Below are 22174 nucleotides of genomic sequence, written 5' to 3'. Positions count from 1 at the left end.
AGCCACTGCATTTTGAAGGAAGCCTACTGGAAAACAGAAACGTCTTTTTAAGTGATGGGACACGATGAACCATGCTTAATATCACCCGACAAGGTCTAAGAAAGGTAAAAAAATCCATTTTGATTTCAGGTCAACTTTACTCTGTGTCAGTTTCCTGACTGAACTTTATGCTGACCGTGAATGATGAACGTGTTTTTGCTTAGTCATATGAAAACTCATTGCGAACGAAGGTTGTTTTGCAAATTCCTCACAATAACGGATCTCAAACATAAGCTGGAAGGAGCTTGATTTATTCATGCTTTTATATCGTCACGCCTTGACTACTGTACTACCTTATTTACGTGTCTTAGTCAAGGAGCTATGACACGGCTGCAACTTGTCCGAAATGCAGCAGCTCAGGTACTTAAGTAGGACTACAAGAAGGGAGCACATTTCACCCATATTGGTAACTTTGCATTGGCTGCCTGTTAGTTTTAAAATTTTAAAATTATGGTTTTGATACATCAGGTGGTGCCAGAATATATCTCTGAGCTATCAGTGCCATATTGAAACACTAGGACATGGAGGGCTTTATATATATATATATATATATATATATATACACATACACATACATACATACACATATATATATACATATACATACACACACATACATACATACACACACATACACGCATGTGTGTGTATGTGTGTGCATATATATATATATATATATATATATATATATATATATATATATATATAAAAAGCACCATAAAATCCAATTTTCCTCTAAAAACATCCTTTTCTTGAAAACAAGTCCAAACAAATCCAACATATACTTGTAAAATGTATGACCCAAGTTTACAAATATTTTAAATTAATATAATTTCAATTGGTATTTGGATTGTATGGTAATACCAACAGCATCACCATAAGAATTCCAGGTCATGTGATGTCAAAGTATTCATGCTTTTAAACTAAAAGACCCTTTTTCCACAATTAAAAATTTATATTAGTGCCTTTTAGCAAAACTGAGATAAAGGAATTATTGCCATATGACAACACCATGTAACAGAGGGTTAAGACATATCTGCATGCCTTAGCCTTTGAGGCTGGATACAGCTGATGTTCTCTTGTGTTGTTTGTGGATGAAGCTGTACTGTCTTTGGTTTTATATTGTTTCATATCAGTTTATTACTGTATTTCCTTTATCTTACTGTTGTGAAAGTGCTATATAAATAAATGTTCGGCTGCTTGTTGAAAGGTCAGACTCCGCTCAGCTCAGACGATGCCGACCGCAGGACAGAGCGACTGCGAGATGACTCTGTAAACCGCAGCAGCTCCGCCGATGCGCGGCAGTGGCTGACGGACACTTTGGAGCAACGTCACTCCAGGTCCTCTCGTTCGGCTGTCACTCCAGCAGCTCCTCTACCTGGAGTGAGTCGGCGTGCGACTGCCTCCTTTCTACAGACCATCGTCGCCCCCTACAGCTCACAGGACTGTGAGCACTTTGTCCTTCCTGGATGATTTTGTGATCTTTGAGAACACGCAGAAGGCAATCACAAAAGAAAGTTCAACATCTCAGCAGGAAGCCAAGTCTAATATGGGTGGAGTCCTACAGGCTCAGGCTCCTTGAAAATTCTGGGCAAATTTCTTGCCACTTGTTTTTTTCCCAACTCCTATGTTCAGAAATTCCCATTTTCATCTTCTATACAACCCATGCACACTTAAAGATGGTTCTTTAGTAAAGGCAATCTACCCATTTAAAACACCTGAGGCCTATACAGAACCATCTGCATGCTTAAATGGTTCCCTGCATGGTGAAGTGCTTCTTCAGATTCATAGAGAATGTTGTATATGGTTCTATACAGCACCAAAAAGGGTTCTACTGTTAGCTTGGCATTGTAACCAAAACAAAAACATTTCTGGTGCTTTGTAGAACCACTTTCAAAAAGGTTCTACCATATACAACACATTCTCCATCAGTCTGAAGAGCCTTTCTCTTCCTATTAATAAAGGGCCTATAGAATACTTTATGTACCCCCCCCCCCCAAGTAGTGCACTTCAAATATTTGTGTGCTTTCATGTATCAAAAACAGTCATACATCATTTTTCATGAACATTTTCCAACCTCTCTTTATCCTTTACAATAAAACCTGCTGTTTTTTTGTTACTGCACCTTTAAAACTGATATACTGATATACTGATATACAGTACTGTGCGAAAGTCTTAGGCACCCAAGACGCATTTTCAAAATCTATTTATTTGTGTAGTATGTGTTTATTTGCTGAGAAAAGTGTTAATATTTGAATAAACAACATTTATAGAATATCAATTAATAATGATTTATATATATATATATATATATATATATATATATATATATATATATATATATATATATATATATATATTTACACACACACACACACACACACACCTCAAAAACATAAAGGGAACACAAAAATCATCAATGGAAATCAAATTTATTAACCAATGGAGGCCTGGATTTGGAGTCACACACAAAATTAAAGTGGAAAAACACACGACAGGCTGATCCAACTTTGATGTGATGTCCTTAAAACAAGTCAAAATGAGGCTCATTATTGTGTGTGGCCTCCACGTGCCTGTATGACCTACAACGCCTGGGCATGCTCCTGATGAGGTGGCAGATGGTCTCCTGAGGGATCTCCTCCCAGACCTGGACTAAAGCATCCGCCAACTCCTGGACAGTCTGTGGTGCAACGTGGTGTTGGTGGATGGAGCGAGACATGATGTCCCAGATGTGCTCAATCGGATTCAGGTCTGGGGAACGGGCGGGCCAGTCCATAGCTTCAATGCCTTCATCTTGCAGGAACTGCTGACACACTCCAGCCACATGAGGTCTAGCATTGTCCTGCATTAGGAGGAATCCAGGGCCAACCGCACCAGCATATGGTCTCACAAGGGGTCTGAGTACCTAATGGCAGTCAGGCTACCTCTGGCGAGCACATGGAGGGCTGTGCGGTCCGCCAAAGAAATGCCACCCCACACCATTACTGACCCACTGCCAAACTGGTCATGCTGAAGGATGTTGCAGGCAGCAGATCGCTCTCCACGGCGTCTCCAGAGCCTGTCATGTCTGTCACATGTGCTCAGTGTGAACCTGCTTTCATCTGTGAAGAGCACAGGGCACCAGTGGCGAATTTGCCAATCCTGGTGTTCTCTGGCAAATGCCAAGTTGGCTGTGAGCACAACCCCCATCTGTGGATGTCGGGCCCTCATACCATCCTCATGGAGTCGGTTTCTAACCGTTTGAGGCCTGCTGGAGGTCATTTTGCAGGGCTCTGGCAGTGCTCCTCCTGTTCCTCCTTGCACAAAGGCAGAGGTAGCGGTCCTGCTGCTGGGTTGTTGTCCTCCTACGGCCTCCTCCACGTCTCCTGGTTTACTGGCTTGTCTCCTGGTAGCGCCTCCAGCCTCTGGACACTACGCTGACAGACACAGCAAACCTTCTTGCCACAGCTCGCATTGATGTGCCATCCTGGATGAGCTGCACTACCTGAGCCACTTGTGTGGGTTGTAGAGTCCGTCTCCTGCTACCACGAGTTTGAAAGCACCACCAACACTCAAAAGTGACCAAAACATCAGCCAGAAAGCAGAAAGGTACTGAGAAGTGGTCTGTGGTCCCCACCTGCAGAACCACTCCTTTATTGAGTGTGTCTTGCTAATCGCCAATGATTTCCACCTGTTGTCTGTTCCATTTGCACAACAGCTGTGAAATTGATTGTCAATCAGTGTTGCTTCCTAAGTGGACAGTTTGATTTCACAGAAGTTTGATTTACTTGGGGTTATATTGTATTGTTTAAGTGTTCCCTTTATTTTTTTGAGCAGTGTGTATATATATATATATATATATATATATATATATATATATATATATATATATATATATATATATATATATATATATATAAATAAAATTAACAGTGATTTTCTGGATGTTGGTGTGTTTGTTTAACCATCTCCAAGCCTCTCCTCTGGGAAGCCCAGTATTATATATAGTTAAAAAGCAGCTCCTGGTTTGACCAATCAGTGCTCAGTAAATTGAGCTCATGATGTAATTGATGATATTAACGAGTTTTTATGGCAGCTGTGAAGGTGTCAAGGAAAAATATGGACCCAAGAAATTCTTGTTACTTTTTATTGTTTTTATGTTTATTTGAATTATGAATATGACTAGAATATGAATATTCTAATGTATATGGTGATAAACTCACTGCTGAGGTAAACTGTTTAAAAATTTGCTTAGATGCCTAAAACTTTCGCACTGTACTGTATATGTAAATGAGCTCTGTTCTGATTAGCTGCTCTGTATTGGGCCTCATTCAAAAAGGACTCAGAGCTGAAACAGTCCTTAGAATTTCTAAACAAAAGGCGGGGCTAAACATCTATAGGTGGATGTATGTGAATGTGATGGTTTGTATGACATCACAAAAACAGTGAGCTCCAAACACGCTATTTGCAGCTTAGGTTCCATATATGGACTGCATGGACTGCATGGACTGTATGGACTGCATGGACTGAATGGACTGTATGGACTGCGAGGACTGAATGGACTGTTCAGTAAAATGATAAAATAATTTTATTTACTAATGAAAAAGGTTCTATAAAGAACTCTACAGCATATCCTCCATTAATCTGAAGAACCATTTAATGTTGCAAAGAACCCTTAAATTACGCAAAGGGTTCTTTGAGTGTTCTTCGTTCTATATAGCACCATTCTTTTTACGCCAGAACACTGAAGATTCATCTTTTTATGAGTGCACACTCTTAGCCAAACGTATGTATCTATGTAGGTGGAAATTATGTACAGGGTGGGCGATTTATATGGATACACCCAAATAAAATGGGAATGGTTTGGTGATATTAACTTCCTGTTTGTGGCACATTAGTTTATGGGAGGGGGAAAACTTTTCAGGATGGGTGGTGACCATGGCGAAGTCGGTGGTGACCATTTTGGATCCAACTTCAGTTTTTTCAGGGGGAAGAGGGTCGTGTGACACATCAAACTTATTGAGAAGTTCACAAGAAAAACAATGGTGTGCTTGGTTTTAACGTAACTTTATTCTTTCATGAGTTATTAGCTTTGTCCTTTTTTAAGGGGTCTTTCTATTGTGAAAGCTTTCTTTAGATTCATGGAGAAGGTGCTGCAGATGGGTCTACATAGGACCACTTGAAAAGGGTTCTATATAGCACCAAAAAAACACTTCCACTATTCCGCTATTGTTACAAGCCCAAGAACCCTTTTTTGGTAGCTCTTCAATGTTCTGGCGTAAAAAGAACGGTGCTATGAACACTCAAAGAACCCTTTGCATAATTTAAGGGTTCTTTGCAACATTAAATTGTTCTGCCGACAAATGAAGAATGTGCTATAGAGAGTTCTTTATAGAACCGTTTTTTTGAAAAGAGTCCTGTATAGCACCAAAAGAGGTTCCACTTTTGTTACAAGCTGAAGAACCATTGTTGGTACTACACTACAACCCTTTTGGCTAAGAGTGTATACTCATGGAAAAGGTGGTCTTCGATGTTTTTCAGCCAAGAAAATGGATCGATATAGAACCTTGAACACAAACCTGATTACGTGAAATGGTTCTTTAGATTAAGAATGTTCTGAAGATGGATCTAGATATAGAACCTTTTTGAAAAGGGTTCTGTAGAGCACCAAAAAAGGGCTCTTCTACTGAATCTTCAATGTCAAGCTTGTCATAATAGAACTCTTGTTGATAACATATAGAACCCTTTTCAAAAAGAGCGTGTAGTATCTTTTTGAAAAGAATCCTGAAGAACCCTTTCATGATGCAAAGAACCATTTAAGCAGCAAAGGGTTTCTCTGAGTACTCGTGGTTCTATACAGAACAATTTTAATCATTTTGTTTACTAAAGAACCCTTGAAGAACCATATTTAAGTGTGTACTCTACATTATTCCAGGCGTTCAATAATATTTCCAGCACATTTGATCAATTTTCTTATTTTCCAGGTCTCCAGTAAACCAGTATAAATTCCCAGGTTTTCCAACTTTTCCAGGATGTGTGGATTCTTCAGCGTCCTGTCGTGATTAACTGACCTCAGCCAGCTCAGTGTGTGCATGACATGGCATTTTTTTTCCAGAGGAACATCATGTAATATTGTGAATACACCACAAGATGGCGCTCTCACACTGCACACGGCAGCTGGTCACAGGGGGCGGCATAAGTTCCAGAACAAACTGCCTTAGACATCACGAATATTCCAGCACGCCCAAACCATCGGCACCCCCACCCTGAAAACACATCTACATGAACAGAACCTGAAGCTGAGCTAAAACAGCACCGGTGCAATGGTGAGTGATATTGCTGTGGGTCATTTAGCCGGACGTCTTAAAACACAGCAGTTTTCCTTCCAGTCCAAATGAGCCGATCCCAGTCAGCTCACTGTTAATGGACACTGCCTGAATCTGGGGATTATTCCACTATTATTGGCCCATATCCACATTTTTCTTACATTTTCAGGTTCTTTTGTTTGGTTTCATGGACTAAAAATAACTAATTCAACTAAAATTAAACAGGTAATTTTACTTAATGCATAATTTATGTAAAAGAGTTCTGTTCGAGAGCTCTGATTGGCTGTCCAGCACGGTCCCTCACTTAAAAAGTGAAACACTCTTTATAACTTCAGCAAGAAGGGGCGGGGCTAAACTAATGTAGGCAGATATACATTTAATAAATCTGTTGATTTTTGTTGGTATGTGCTGTAAATGGTTCTATATAGAATCTTTTTGAAAAGGGTTCTATATAGCACCAAAAAGGGTTCCTCTATTGTTATAGGCCAAAGAACCCTTTTTTGGCACTACATAGAACCCTTTTTGCTAAGAGTGTACACTCATATAAAGCTGGTGCTTCAAGGGTTTTCAGTGAGTAAAATGGTTCTACATAAAACCATGAACACTCAAAGAACCCTTTGCAAAATTGAAGGTTTCTCTGGATTCATGGAGAATGTGCTGTAGATGGTTCTATACAGAATCTTTTTGAAAAATTTGGTTCTATATAGAACCAAAAAGGGTTCCACTATTGTTATAGGTCATAGTACATTTTTTTTGGTACTACACAGAACCCTTTTTGCTAAGAGTGTACACTCATAAAAAAAAGATGGTTCTTCAAGGTTCTTCTTTGGTCAAGAAAACGGTTCTATATAGAAGCATGAAAGCTCAATTTTTTTATTTGTATGATCAAAGGGTTCTTTGTATTGTGAAAGTGTTCTTTAGATTCATGAAGAATATGCTGTGGATCGCTCTACATAGAACCTTTTTAAAAAGGGTTCCACTATTGTTATTAGCCAAATAACCCTTTTTTCATTTCTTTCTAGGTTTGTTTGGTTTCATTCACTAAAAATAACTAATTCAGTTAACATTAAAAAAGCCACTTTTCTTACTGTACAAGTTATGTAAAAGAGCTCTGTTCGAGAGCTCTGATTGGCTGTCCTATACGGTCCCTTCACTTAAAATGCAGCCAGGGCTGAAACACAGTTTATAACTTCATAATGAAGGGGCGGAGCTAAACTAATGTAGGAGTCCATATTTAACAAATGAGATGTTTTTGTGACATCATAAAAATATGTGACATCACAAAACAGGCTGTTTTGCAGCATAGTTTGCATATCACTGCTTTCAGAAAACAAAACCTTGTATCTCCACAATGTTAACTTTACAGGAGAGGGATAAAACACACTCTACTTTGTATGCAAGTCAATGGAACCAGACGTTTCCCCCAAGTCATTTTGGGTCATATCTTTTGGTTCATTCATCATGAAATTTGCGTACAATGTCAAGGGCAACACGCACTTTCAAATTATGTCAAAAACTGAAAAACTACAAAACCAACTTTAACAATGTTTACATACATCATCACATTCTTACTTCAAAAATAAATAAATAAATAAATCAGTTTCCCATGATATGGGCCCTTTAAAGTCAACAGTAGAATCCCTAAATCCCTTTACTGACTGATATACTCACAGTATAATAAAATATTAAGAAGCTGGCCTGTGTTAAATGTAACCTCACTCCAGGCATTACCAAAATATCCATCGTCTTTTGTGACATCACAAAAAAAAAACACGGTTGTTTTTGCTGAATAGTTTGCATATATATCAACTGGGAGAGAAAACGGCGCATTTTAAAACTTCATCACAACTATCTTCTTCACCAAAGTGAAGTAAATTCAGTTTTCCATGATATGGGCCCTTTAATGCTGCAGGTTCACCTGCAAGCAGCTTTCAGTTACAACAAGAGCTCGGAGATAAACAGCCTTACAGACCAAACAGACCAACAAAACAATTCACCTTCATATCTAGTCTAAAAAAAATACAGCATATGTAACGTTAGACTGAGATTTCTAAAAAAAGAGTATAAGTGTATTATAAAAGAGTGAATATCCAAAGTTATTAGCATATAATATCAGCCTATATACATAAAATACATGCACTGACACTCTTGGAGCTCTGTTTTCATCTTTGATAGAAGAAAACTTCAAAGGAGTGAGGCCTCAGAGCAATAACTGCACCGTCATTCCCTCATTTAATCCCACAGCTCTGCTTCCTGGCCGGGCCTGCAGCGAGCATTCTGATTGGCTGCTGAGGTAGGTACAGGGAATCACCACAGGCAACAGCCAATCAGGACACTAATAAAAGGGCAGGAACGGTGGCGCAGCTCCAACAGCAGAGGCTCTGTGGCTCAGCAGAATATCTTCCCCCTACTGGACTGTTGGTTTGCATCAACTCCTGTCTGAGGCTCATCAAGCTGCCTGTGCACAGCATTCGCTTAAAGGGCCGATTTCACGGAAAAAGGAAAGAGTTCAATGTGATAAATGTTCCAGTATCGCACCACTCACTCTCTACACCTCGCTGTTGTCAGAAGAAAACCTCGTATCTCCAAAGTGGTAACTTTACAGGAGAAGGAAAAAACCTACCTTACTTTTAATGTAAGTCAATGGAACCAGACGTCTTTCCAAGTCATTTTGGGCCATTTCGTTTGGTCGATTCCTCATGAAATTAACAAACAATGTAAAGGGCAACAGGCATTTTCAAATGATGTCAAAACCAAAACAAGGACAAAAATTGAGGTTTTCTTCCGACAGCAGTGATATAATAAACACACAGGAAAAGCCGACTGTTGTGACCTCACTGCTTTTGAGACGTCACAAAAGCCAACTCATTTCCACACGTCTGCTGCTTCGGCCTACATCAATTCAGCCCACTCCTTCACACGAAGTCATAAAGAGTGTTTCGGAAAATGAAATGCTTTTACAGGCCAATGAGAACAGAGGTCATTTGAATACATCAGTCTTAAAGGCACAGCCTATTTAATGCTGAGAAAATGAATTGTGGCCATTTTTGGTACACAAAACCAAATACGTGGACCTCAGAAGAAATAAAATACAAGAAAAGTGGAAGGGGCCCTTTAAACAAGCACTACTATTAAGGGGGAATTCCACAAATTTCTCAAAATTCATTAAAAATTCAACTGTCAAGTAACATCAAATCTCTCTGAGTGAAACAGAGGTCGCCATGACTACAACACAAATATATACATTTTATGTATATTTTATGTACTATCCAAATCCATTAGCGAACCCACACATCATGAGCTTTTATATAATGTTTCTCATGGCTAAATAGCGCTAAATAAGAGTCTTTTATGCCTCACGATGCCCTGCACGTACCTCCCTACCAGTTTAAAAAACACATTTTAGGCCAAAAACTACTATAAAGCAGCGTCATCAGGCAGCACATTCATATTTACTCATTTCGTGTAATCGTTTTCTTTGAGGGAACTTTTGGAGTTGACGTCTGGTTCCCAAACAACCACTCTGACTCGGAAAGTGTCTCTAGAGAGGAATAACCATGCTGGTACAGTTGTTCTCTGATGGCTTGCTCATGACAATATACCAGATAGTTGTCACTTTCAGTATATACAACTCAAAGATGTTCTAAAGAAAACTGTTAATAGTGGAAATTTCTGCAATCACACTCCCCCTCTCTACTTAATAATAATAATAATAATACTTTTATTTTATAAAGCGCCTTTCAAGAGACCCAAGGACACTGTACAATACAAAAAAAGTAAAACAGAAATTCATTAAGATTTATAACAATATATAAAATAAACTAAGAAAAAGAAAAAAAATATATAAAATAACAACAATAAAAATAAAACAATAATAAAAGACTTAGCTAAAATAAATAGAAGTTCGAGAGAAATTCTCACTCAAATGCTAGTTGGAAGAGATAGGTTTTAAGACCGGCTTTAAAACATGATAGAGATGATGATGTACGGAGCTGTAGTGGAAGCCCATTCCAGAGTTTTGGGCCAGCAACACCAAACGCTCTATCACCTAGAGTACGGAATTTTGTAGAAGGCACAATTAGGAGATGAGAGTAAGAGGAGCGTAAAGTGCGAGTTGGAACATACATCTGAAGTAGATTACCCAAATAAGTGGGGGCAAGATCATGGAGAGATTTAAAAACAGTTACCAGTATTTTATACTGTACTCTAAACTGGACTGGAAGCCAGTGGAGATCCCTCAATACTGGTGTAATATGTTCCCAAGATCTTTTATGGGTCAACACCCTAGCAGCAGAGTTTTGCACATACTGCAATCTGTTTAAAAGCCGGGTAGGGAGACCATGCAACACTGCATTACAATAGTCTAATCTAGAGGTCACGAATGCATGAGTAATGATCTCAGCAGCAGCAGAAGACAGAAATGGGCGAATTCTGGAAATGTTCTTTAAATGAAAAAAGGCTGTTTTGCAGACATTTTTTATGTGGGGTTCGAACGACAGTGTTGTGTCAAAAATTACACCCAGATTTCGAACCTGTGCAGAGGAGGAGACAACAAACCCTGGTATAGAGAAAGCAAGGTTACTGAGCTTTCTGGCAGTAGCAGGAGAGGAAATCAGTATGGCCTCAGTTTTAGTACCATTAAGGCTTAGAAAGTTTTCAACCAGCCAGGCACGTACATCAAGTAAGCAGTCACTTAGCACAGCAGGCGGACAGGTATGAGATGGTTTAGAGTAAACATAGATCTGCACATCGTCTGCAAAGCAGTGAAACTGGAGCCCATGCCTTCTAATGATGTTGCCAAGTGGAAGCATATATAAAATGAAAAGTAGAGGGCCAAGTACAGATCCCTGGGGGACACCACGGGACAGCGCACACAAATCAGACTTGTAGCCACCAATAGAAACAAACTGCTGCCTATCAGATAGGTAGGACTTAAACCAGGAAAGAGCGGTGCCACATATACCTATAAGTGTCTCAAGCCTGGTAAGTAGCAGGTTATGGCAAACAGTATCAAACGCAGCAGTGAGGTCTAAAAGAATCAATACATTTAGCATCCCCTGGTCAGCAGCTAATAACAAATCATTCACAACTCTGAGTAGAGTCGTTTCTGTGCTATGGTTCCTCCTGAAACCAGACTGGAACACTTCGTACAAATCATTCGATTCCAGATGTTCGTGTAGCTGAGAAGCAACCGTTCGCTCTAATACTTTGGCCAGGAATGGAAGATTAGAAATGGGCCTAAAGTTAGCAAAATTCTCAGGGTCAAGGCCAGGTTTTTTTAGCACAGGAGTAACAGCAGCTAATTTCAAACAGGGAGGGACCAAACCTGCAGTGAGTGATGCATTTATGACCTTGGTGATAAGGGGACAAATAGCAGGGAGACAAGATTTCACCCACTGTGTTGGAATGGGGTCTAACTGACATGTAGTGGCTCTAGATTTCATAATAAGCTCACCAACAAAACTCTCATTAACAGTAGAAAAATTAGAAAGGCAACTACCAGAGAATTGAACAGAGAGAGATTGCTGATTCAATATAGGCCGCGTAAAAGCAAACTGAGAGTAAATAGAGTCGATTTTCAGATTAAAAAAATTAATAAACTTTGAACAGAGATCAGCCGAAGGTGTTAAAGGAAAACAATTCAGAGGGCAGATCAGCTTATTAACTGTTTGAAAAAGACCTCGCAGATTATCAGTGGAGCACTGAATGACATTTGAAAAATAAAGTGTTTTTGCTTTTTGCAGCTCCTCTTTATAGTAACCAACATGATCCTTATAAGCAAGGGCATGCACCATCATGCCAGTTCTCCTCCAGCGACGCTCAAGCAGACGACCAGCAGACTTTAGCTTGCGCAACTCTGGTGTAAACCAGGGGGCAGACTGGGTGAAAGATACTTTGCGAGTCTTTAATGGTGCCAATTCATTAAAGATAGCAGAGAGGGTAATGTCATAGTGAGTCACAAGCTGGTTTGCATTGTCACTATTAAAGTCAGAGTGATCAATCTGACTGAGCATGTCCATAAGGACAGAGGGAGAGATGTTTTTTGTAGTTCTGAATGAGAACTGTCGTGAATTGCGCTGCCCACGCTGAAAACATGGTAGAACAACATTAAAAAACACAGCCTTATGATCAGATATAAACAGCTCAACTCCATGCAGGTTAGTAGGAGTTATGCCAGTAGAGCAGACAATGTCCAGTACATGACCTTTGTTATGGGTAGGAAAATTCACATTCTGAACAATGTCAAAACAATTAAGAAGATCTAAAAAACTTTTGGCAATTGAGCAGCTTTCGGAGTCAACATGAATATTAAAATCACCAAGCAGCAGCAAATTTGAGTACACAGGTATAAAAGAAGAGAGCATGTCAGAGAGTTCAGAAATAAAAACAGGCGACATTTTCGGTGGTCGGTATATGAGCAGAATTAAAACAGATCTAGAGGCAGTAATGAGCAATGAAAGACATTCAAATGAGGTCAGAGGGGGAAGTGGGATCGTTCTAACTTTAAAATTAGATCGGTAGACCACCGCAAGTCCCCCACCCCGACCTGTTAAACGTGGTTGACATACATATAAGAAGCCCGCTGGTAAAGTTTGATTCAGCGCAAAATAATCATTGGGTTGCTGCCAAGTTTCTGTTAAGCACAGCAGGTCAATATTGCGCTCCACAAGAGCATCAGCAATGAGTGGTGCTTTATTATTAAGGGAGCGCACATTCAGTAAAGCACAGTTAACATTAAAATCAGTGTTCAAAGCAGGCAGATTTACGGTTTTAACGTAGTGCAGTATCCGACCACTAGCTCGAGTAGATATTCCCATAGCAATCGTACGACGACATGAGGTCCAGAGTGTAGAAATAGTATTCGCGTGCTGCTTATACATAAAAGTCCGGCCTGAACCACGGTGAGAGTATTTAGGTCTCCGCAAAATGCCGAGGTTGCGAAGATGATAAAGCGAGTCCGGGGGTTTACACCGAGTGTTTTGTAGAACATATAGTTCAATAAAAGAGTACCTTAATGTCCTTACTGCCATGCTGGAAGCCTCCATAAGAGCCAAAACAGAGACGCCGGACCAGCAATGATTCCCGAAATCCAGTGGGCAATCCCAACAGCGCGAGCAGAGTCAGGACAGGGGCGGGTAATCCAAACGTTGACACCGGTGCCGGCCCACGCCACAGGTGAAGAGATCAAACGGTCTGTAAGAGCCAAAACAGCGACGCCGGGCCAGCAATGATTCCCGAAATCCAGTGGGCAATCCCCACAGCGCAAGCAAAGTCAGGACAGGGGCGGGTAATCAAGTACCGGTGCCGGCCCACGCCACAGGTGAAAAGATCAGACGATCTGTAAGAGCCAAAACAGAGACGCCGGGCCAGCAATGCTTCCCGAAGTCCAGTGGGCAATCCCAGCAGCACGAGCAGAGTCAGGACAGGGGCGAGTAATCCAAGTGTTGACACCGGTGCCGGCCCACGCCACAGGTGAAAAGATCAGACGAAACAAACCCAAGGGAACAAATGTCGCCCACAGAGTACGAGATCCCAATCCAGGGTGAGCAATACGAGTAGAATTTTAACTTAAAAATAACCTAAAAAAAACTAAAACAAAAACTAAACCTAATTCAACATAAATTTAACAGGGGAGAAGCGGCAGCCAAACGCGCCAGCGTGTCTCTCGCAATCCCGAGACTTGGTGGTTACTTAAAACTACTCTCCCTTAAACCTCAGAACATGTTCTCACAAATATATAAACTAACAGCCTCAAAGGACAACACTATCTCACTCCCACCTGAAAAATGCACATCAGATAGAAAAGAAACATGCAAGGTCAACTGGCAAAATACATGCAGTGACATCTTCTCTATGCCCAGCAACTCAAAACTCCAACTAACTCAATATAAAACCCTTCACAGAACATACAACCCCAATTCCAATGAAGTTGGGACGTTGTTCAAAATTCAAAATGAGTGAATATTTGCAAAAATCAATAAAGTTGATCTGTTTGGACGTTAAATATCTTGTCTTTGCAGTGTATTCAATTGAATATAGGTTGAAAAGGATTTGTCCTATTCATCATATTCCGTTTTTATTTATGTTTTACACAATGTCCCAACTTCATTGGAATTGGGGTTGTATACTACAGCTTCTAAACTACACCGTATGGGATTCAGTGACAGTGATAAATGCCAACATAGCAGTTGTCTGTTAAAGCTGGACAATCATGCTTTCTAGAACTGTCCCCCGATCCAGCAGTTTTGGTCAGAGGTCGTGGACAGGCTATCAGATTTTGGGCCTTGTGATCCCTTTATGTCCTATTGTAGCGCTACTTCATGACCTTTTCCTCACTTTCATCACCCAATCACCTCAAATCCTTTATACTGACTTCACCTACCATTGCAAAAAAGTTATACCGCCGAACTGGAAGGACAGAACCAAAATTTCAACAAAGCTTACCCTCCTCACGGATCACTGCAACCTGGAAAGACTTGCAGCAAATTTCAAAAATAACTCAAAATCATGAAACCTGGTCACAATTTTTACAATATACTGACAGCTGCCTCTCTCTCCAAACTCATCAGGAAAGGGTTGAAACTCCTACATAGGATTTGATAACAATAAAAAAAAAAATTTAAAGTTACTGCTTTGTTTATTGTTTTGTTAAGTGTTTGTGTTTGTCCGTCCTGTATGTCCATTGTTAAGTGTTATTATAATTCTTCTTATTATTATTATCACTATTATTGTTATTTCATCCTTTCTCTTTACTTACATTTATGGCATTTGGTTGACGCTCTTATCCAGAGCGACTTACAGTTTGATCATTTTACACAGGTAGGTGAAGGCGGTGTTAGGAGTCTTGCCCAAGGACTCTTATTGGTTTAGTGTAGGGGGCTTACCCAGGTGGGGATTGAACCCCAGTCTACAGCGTAGAAGGCAGGTGTTACCCACTACACCAACCAACCACACCAACCAACCACACTTCTTCTGTATTTCTGTTTTTCGTTTTACTCAAAGCAGGGGGTGGGTGGGGGTGGGGTGGGGTGGGGTGGGTGGGTGTTTGGAGGGGTGTTGAGCGGTTGTGGTGCCACATCACCTTATATCTATATGATCATTAATAAACGATGAGTTGTGACATTGATTACGAAGTGAAAAAAAAAAATAATAACAATAATAATATGTCCCCTGGAAAAGTGGGGGTGGCGGTGTGGCCAAGGAATGTTGGCCTGGGAATATATTAAAAAAATAATAATAATATTAAAAAAAAGGAAAAAGTGTCTCTAGAACAGAGCATTTGTCTTCAAACGAGGGCTCTTTGTAGATTTTAACCACCTATTAACATACAAATTTTTGAGAAACTGGTGGAAATTCCCCTTAAGACTCATTGAGCCTGTGTGTCTGAACAGAGAACATAAAGACAGACTTTCCCATTCGTGTTAATCCCTCTGATGACTCCGCATTTCCTCCCTCCATTACACGGTCATGTGATATTGAAGCTGCCCACACTGGGTGCTGAGACAGAGCTGACTGACCCGCACATGCTAGGAAACCAAATCAAGTTTTAACACATGTTTGAATGTTTTTCAGAAATTCTATTAAAATATAGAATGATTAAAAATCATTAAAATTGGAGAGTACTATTCAATTCACACTTTAATACTGATACTATCCAAGAACATGTACAACATATGATTTTTTTTCTGTGGTGACTGTTCTGTGGTCAGCAAACCTCAGCAAACTCTTTGTTCACCACAGAGTGACACACTGACCTTGTCATCTCCTCGTCATTATTAATATAATTACTACTATATTATCATCCAAACCCATTACCTTAATAAGGCCCCTAACTACCCTGCCTATTAACCTGCTAATAACAGCTAACACTGGTGAGAATCCTGCACATTTCTACACGAGATCCACTTACATACACTCATATGCAAAAGTTTGGGCACCCCTGATCATTACATGCTTTGCTGGTTTGCCAAGTGAAAATAAGTTAAACGTCCTCTAAAAATATTTGCTGAATTTAATATATCAGAAAAAAGGTAAAACATCAATTGTGGCTGGTACAAAAGTTACAGTAGATTATTAGACATTTTATTTTAATATTTTGTATTATTATTTATTATTAATTATTTATATTATTCTAAACTCTAAAAAGAAACTGCACCAAAATTTGCAGAACAAAAAGAAAAGTTTTTTCATTTAGAAAATAATTAAAAATGTAATTTGATTGACTTTTGAATATGATGTAAATAGATAGCCATGCATAATTCAGTAGTTCTAAGTCATTCATGATGGTTCATTATAGAGACTCAGATGTCTCTATAGTGGTGGTGAATGGAACCAGGGGTCACCATGACTACAACACAGATATAGCCATTTTGTTTGCTATTCAAAACCACCAGTGAACCAACATGTGTCTTCTGAGCTTCATGGAATGTTGATGATGATAAAATCTGAAAAAAATATGTTTTCTTTGGGGACTATTTTGTCTTGTGACACCCCACGTGTATCCATCCATTAACAAAAAATACACTTAAGCCAAAACCTTCTCACAAAACCAGCACAAAACAAGGTCTCAGGCGTCTGGCAGTGGGAGCTTTTAGAGGTGGACGTATGGTTCCTACCACCACTATTGTGAACAACACTGTAAAGTTCCTCTAGAACATAATTCGCATCAAACCACTCTGAATGACTTTGTTTACATCCCAATGATTTAACTACGCATGTGGAAAGCGATTAGCGGGAGAACAGCGGTCCTTCTTTATGGCAGGACTTCATATATTTATACGCACAACTACAGCAAACAATTTCGGAATATGGTGAGGGTGTGCGACGGTACCTGAAACACTCGCACGTGTTTCCAGAAAAAGGGAGTTACTGAGATAGACAAAGGGTTAATGAAACTCCTGCACTCCACACAGTCTATGCAACCCAACTCACCATGCTGTTAAGGTCAGAGTCGTAGCTCCCGCAGCCGTGCGTGGCTCCTCCCAGCGGCTCCAGAACCTCCTCATCCCACATGTAGGTCCCGCCGGAGCTGTCCGAGGGAGAGAGGTCCAGCGAAGAGCCATGTGGCAAATCTCCCCCTGCAGACATCTTCCGAGACATGCAGTGAGGAGAAGCGTCCAACCCTTCTCGACCACCTACGCAAGACAAACAAGAGAGTCAAAGCATTTTCAGTGGTTTTCTAATCCACCGAAACCTGCGCTTCAGATAGTGAATGGCCTTTGAGGAACAAAGTAATGGGTAATGTTATGTGGAGAGGGCCGAGTGCTAAACTTTGCTAAAATTGTGTCAAACTGGAAGGTCGCAACACTGCAGAGTTTAGCGTTGTGTGAAGGGAATGGTTCGTCCACAATTGTCCCCTTAGCTCAAATGTAGTCGATCGGCCAAGACATGTCTGATGTGCAAAAGTTTGTTCTCTTACATTTGTTCACAGTCCTTGGGCAAGACTCCTAACACTGCCTACACCTACATGTGTAAAATGATCAAATTGCAAGTCGCTCTGGATAAGAGGACTGTGCCAGAGGCCTAGGCAGCTCCTTCGCCAACTTCGCTGCCTGGTCAAAGAAAAAGGAGCGGGTCAAGGGTGGTAGAGCTCTTCAAATGGGTAAAGCTATAATCCTAGATGAGTTGGTACGTCTAGCCACTGGTGATGAACAATAGATAGATCTCTGTTTACATGTTCAAATGATGGATTATACTGAAATACTGAAAGTAATAAACATACTCAAATGAAGCTTAGTTTGTCCACACATGTAGGTTTAACAACACGCAGTGCTTTTTAAATCATTTAACACAGGTAGACATTTATGGCTTTTGGCAGATGCTCTTATCCAGAGCGATCATTTTAGAAAGGTAGGTGAAGGTAGTGACGTTACGGCTTAGTAAGAGAGGCCTTCGATGTCTTTTTTAACAAAACCAATCTAATTTATAATAATAAATAAACTAATAAACTAAAAAAAAGCTTTTGTAAACCCAATTTGGTCTATTGGAAGAGGTACATCATCTTTGCAGGGTTGAAGTCCTCTGGGACCTGAGCTTGACACCCCTCATTACAATCGAAGAAACTGAAGACAGCAACAAACTCTGGCTTACCTGTAAGGCCCATTTCTGCCCAGTCTACTGACTCAGACAGGAAGCTGTGCAGACTGGTCACTGACGACCCATCCTGACACTGACTGACGACAGCGTTGTCATCCTCACAGAGTCTGGACTGGTCGTGTCCGCCTTCGTGAGCTGGCAGCAGCTGGATCCCACACCCATTGCCCAGGTCATCAAAGTCGTCCATGTACTCTTCGCTGACGTCATTGCGCTCCAAAGAAGAGGTGGAGGACAAAGACATGTCCTCTGGGATCTCCAGAGGCAGACCTTGGATGCCATCAGCTTGCTTGGTTTCATCTGGAGTGGTTCCGGGACTTTCTGTGGTGCTGGATAATTCAGTTGTAGGTTGAGCTGTTTCTTGAGAGTCCTCATCCCTCTCCACTTTCACCTGGACCATTCCTGGCTGAACTGTGCGGGGCTGCTTGATGAGGGACGGCCGCATCAGCTTGTAGCTTATCGCTGAAGGCTTGCTGCCGGAGCAGCTGGGCAGAAGTGATTTCTTTAGGGCCGTGGGTGGTAAGAGGCAGCTTGTATTTGTTATTGTAGGCTTGGCTCCTCCCTCACTAGCTAACACCAGAGAGGGCTTAGTGACCGGAGACTTGGCCAGCGGGGACTGTGCCAGAGGCCTAGGCAGCTCCTTTGCCAACTCTGCTGCCCGGTTAAAGGAAAAGGAGCGGGTCAAGGGTGGATTCACAGGGGTGGTAGAGCTCTTCAAATAGCTAAAGCTCTGGGAACGCACCACATTTTCCACCGAGATGGACTTAAGGCTGTCACTGGACTGGGATAGTGGGGATGAGGAGGAGCCCAAGCCAGGTTTTGGAAGGCCTGAGCCGACTCCATTCACACCAGCCCTACGGCCATACAGCGGCTGGGTCGGGGAAGGTTGTTTGGGGGCAGCTGTACGTTGATTGGCCCTGGCGGACTGAGGGATGGTCCTCGGGCTGGTGTTGGCCGCAGTAGAGATGGAACGTCTGGCCTTACCCGCTGGGACAACAGAGGGCTTCCCGATCTCTCTAGCCATCACTGCAGAGCGTGGCTGCTGCTGGGATCGGAGGCCCACACGAGGATCATCATCCGCTACCTTCTCTTCACTTTCCTCCTTCCCCTTCTTCCACTTCACAGAGAGGGAAGGAGGAAGTCGAATGACCCCATTCTGCTTTCCTACAGCTGCCCCTTTACTCCCTCCAGAGGAAACCGGCAGGGTAGAACCATTGGGGAGGGGGTTGGCAGCAGCCGGAGCACGAGAGCCAAACTTGGGCAGTCTGGAGACCATGGTGGGCTGCTTGAGGGCCGTGTCTTCCATCGGCTACCTCTCCCACCATGGGTCTGAGCACGGGGGTAGAACTGGGAAGAGAAAAAGAGAAGGAGAGAGATTTAGAGCCATCAGGCAGCACTGCTAGGTCAACAAAAGGCATTGTGAAAGGCTTTAATTTAAGTTGCAGGAACCCTTAATGCAGCATAGCCATGCCGTGATTAATGACCTCTGAATGGTTCTGCAGTAAAAGGGTTTCTTTCATGGTAGTGTGCTGGACAAAGACTGAGCTCAGCTGAATCTAAATCTCTTCATCGTCCACACATACCCAGATATTTTAAAAAACTTATTTGTCCACACCTACAGCATGTCCAAAAGCCAAAAGTCGCTCCGTCCACATGAGAACACAAAACCCACTCAGTGGGGGAAATGACGCGTCATTAAACTTAATATTATACACTTCAAGAAAACATTGTGAACATGAACACTCCACAAATTATGGCATGAAAAGTGACAGTAGGACAATGCAAACACTGTTTTCTTTGACTTGCAAGCCTGCCTTTCGTAATTCGATATTCCATGCAGACTCAAAATCCAATTACTGTCAGAAAACGAAAATCTTAAAGAGATTTAGAGAAACGAAGCCCACCGCTCGCTGCCATGGGGTTGGTCATGTTGCCATGGCTACACTACTGACTCTGAAGTGCCCGCACATCCCTGACCAGGCAGAGATCCAATTTTTTACCTTATGAAAATATGCATTATGAAGTGAGCATTTTTATTTTTAAATCTGACTTTAATGAATGATTATCAAGTTACAAGAGACGTTAGAATCACTAAAGTATTCTTGATGTTTGCAACTGAGCTGACACCCTATTGAACAGCAGTACGCTCTGATGCTTCCACACAGCAGTTTACCAAAAAGATAAAGCTAATTAAGCAGTAGAACACGAGAGGGAGTGTGTCATCATGAAATAACATCACGGCTGTGATTTGGTCACCGTAGATCATCACAGCAGTGATGTTACAGTGATAACACGTGACCTCGAGTGTTCTACTGCTTTTATACAACAGTTAAATAAAGTAAGAAATTAATAAACTGGCTGTGAACATGGCATTTAATATGTTTTAATGTTCAGTTCCTTCCTCCAAATTATAGTTCCTTAACGAGCAGCTTGTTGCTACGTCAGAATAACGAGCTCCGCCCACTCGCTACACAGCCGGCAGCTCGTTCTCCAGCTCCTTACACTAAATTCCCAAACTGTCATCATCACTGAGCAGCTTTTTTGTTTTTTATTGCGTCAGTTTAATGGCTCAGTCTGATTTGGTCAGACTCTGAGGATCAGATGACACGTTTGGCGAATGGTACTGGGTTCATTTCTGGCTGATTCCAGGTTAATCAGCTGTTCTTCTGTCTCAGCTGCTGACTGAAAAGTTGCTCAGTGGTGATGACAGTTTGGGAATTTAGTGTCGTCTCGTCTGACCAAATCAGCTGTCAGTCAAATTTGATCTTAAAAGTGACCATTTCCTGTTTCTGAGCAAAGTAAGAAGTGAAAACGTTCAAATGGTTTGAGCATCTCCTACAGCTGTCAAAGTCGTTGCTTAGCAACGGCATCTTAGTGGCATGATACCACGTTTGAGCAAAATCTGTGATGTTATGGTGAAATAACAGCGCGGTTAGAATGCCTCTTAACCAATCAGCTTGCGTAGCCGGAACTCACTGTTGCATAGATTCCAATTACAAACATGTTATCACCCTCAAACTGCTGAGCACACCACTAGATATACTTTCGTTGTGCATGCTCAATGAATGAGTACAGCGACAGGCATGCGCATAAGGTGATGTCAGGTTTTCAGGTTTTCAGTGTTTTCCATTTTCGGTGACTTAAAGCTCAATTTTTGGGTGGGTGGGAGGCCAAAATGCAGAAAAAAAAAACACATTTTCGTAAACATTGAGATATACCTGGAAGGAGCCTGAGTCACCAACCGTCAAAGCAATCAAATTCAAACCACATTCAAATAGCACAGTGCCAACCACACCCTTGTCTGCCGCTGACACCCAGAAAGCAATGACAACCCCTGACTGTGACACTCCTTAAAACCCCAGCCATACAGCCGTGAAATCATCACTTAATCAACTCCTTGAGAACTACAACACACTCAAGCTGCTAGCAGGGCAATGATCTCAAACCATGATGTTTCCTGCAAGGCATCATGTGAGTGGCCATCATGAAAGAAAACTGAATGAAGGGGAGGCAGATAGTAGACAATGCCCCCGCACCGCCAAAGCCCAGGAGACGACAACTCAATTACAGTGATCCTCAAACAACCCTAACCTTTCGCCTGCGCAAGAGAGTCTCACGCCACAGCGCATCATCCCACTGGCTGTCCCAGAGGGCCAACGCATGACCAAGCAGGAACATCTAGACATCGTCAACAGTCTGAGAAAACAAAGTTTCTACTCAGTCTGAGAACGGCAGAC

General features: G+C 41.4%; 1 protein-coding gene across 4 annotated transcripts in view; it reads right to left on the bottom strand.

Annotated features, from left to right (window-relative positions):
• ccser2b (coiled-coil serine-rich protein 2b) overlaps window positions 1-22174 on the bottom strand; it is a 112718-nt gene that overhangs the window by 64571 nt on the left and 25973 nt on the right. For all 4 annotated transcript variants that reach the window (XM_017710572.2, XM_037544102.1, XM_017710573.2 and 1 more), the window contains exons 3-4: window positions 18435-19784; window positions 17277-17479 (exon numbers count right to left, since the gene is read on the bottom strand). In XM_017710572.2, the coding sequence (XP_017566061.2) occupies window positions 17277-17479; window positions 18435-19743 (1512 nt within the window). In that variant the 5' untranslated portion in view covers window positions 19744-19784. The remainder of the gene's footprint in view (window positions 1-17276; window positions 17480-18434; window positions 19785-22174) is intronic.

This window comes from Pygocentrus nattereri, chromosome 13 (genome assembly GCF_015220715.1).
Source record: "Pygocentrus nattereri isolate fPygNat1 chromosome 13, fPygNat1.pri, whole genome shotgun sequence".
Taxonomy (NCBI): Eukaryota; Metazoa; Chordata; class Actinopteri; order Characiformes; family Serrasalmidae; genus Pygocentrus; species Pygocentrus nattereri.
Note: the sequence above shows the minus strand (reverse complement) of the source record. Positions and strands in the feature narration are given on the sequence as shown.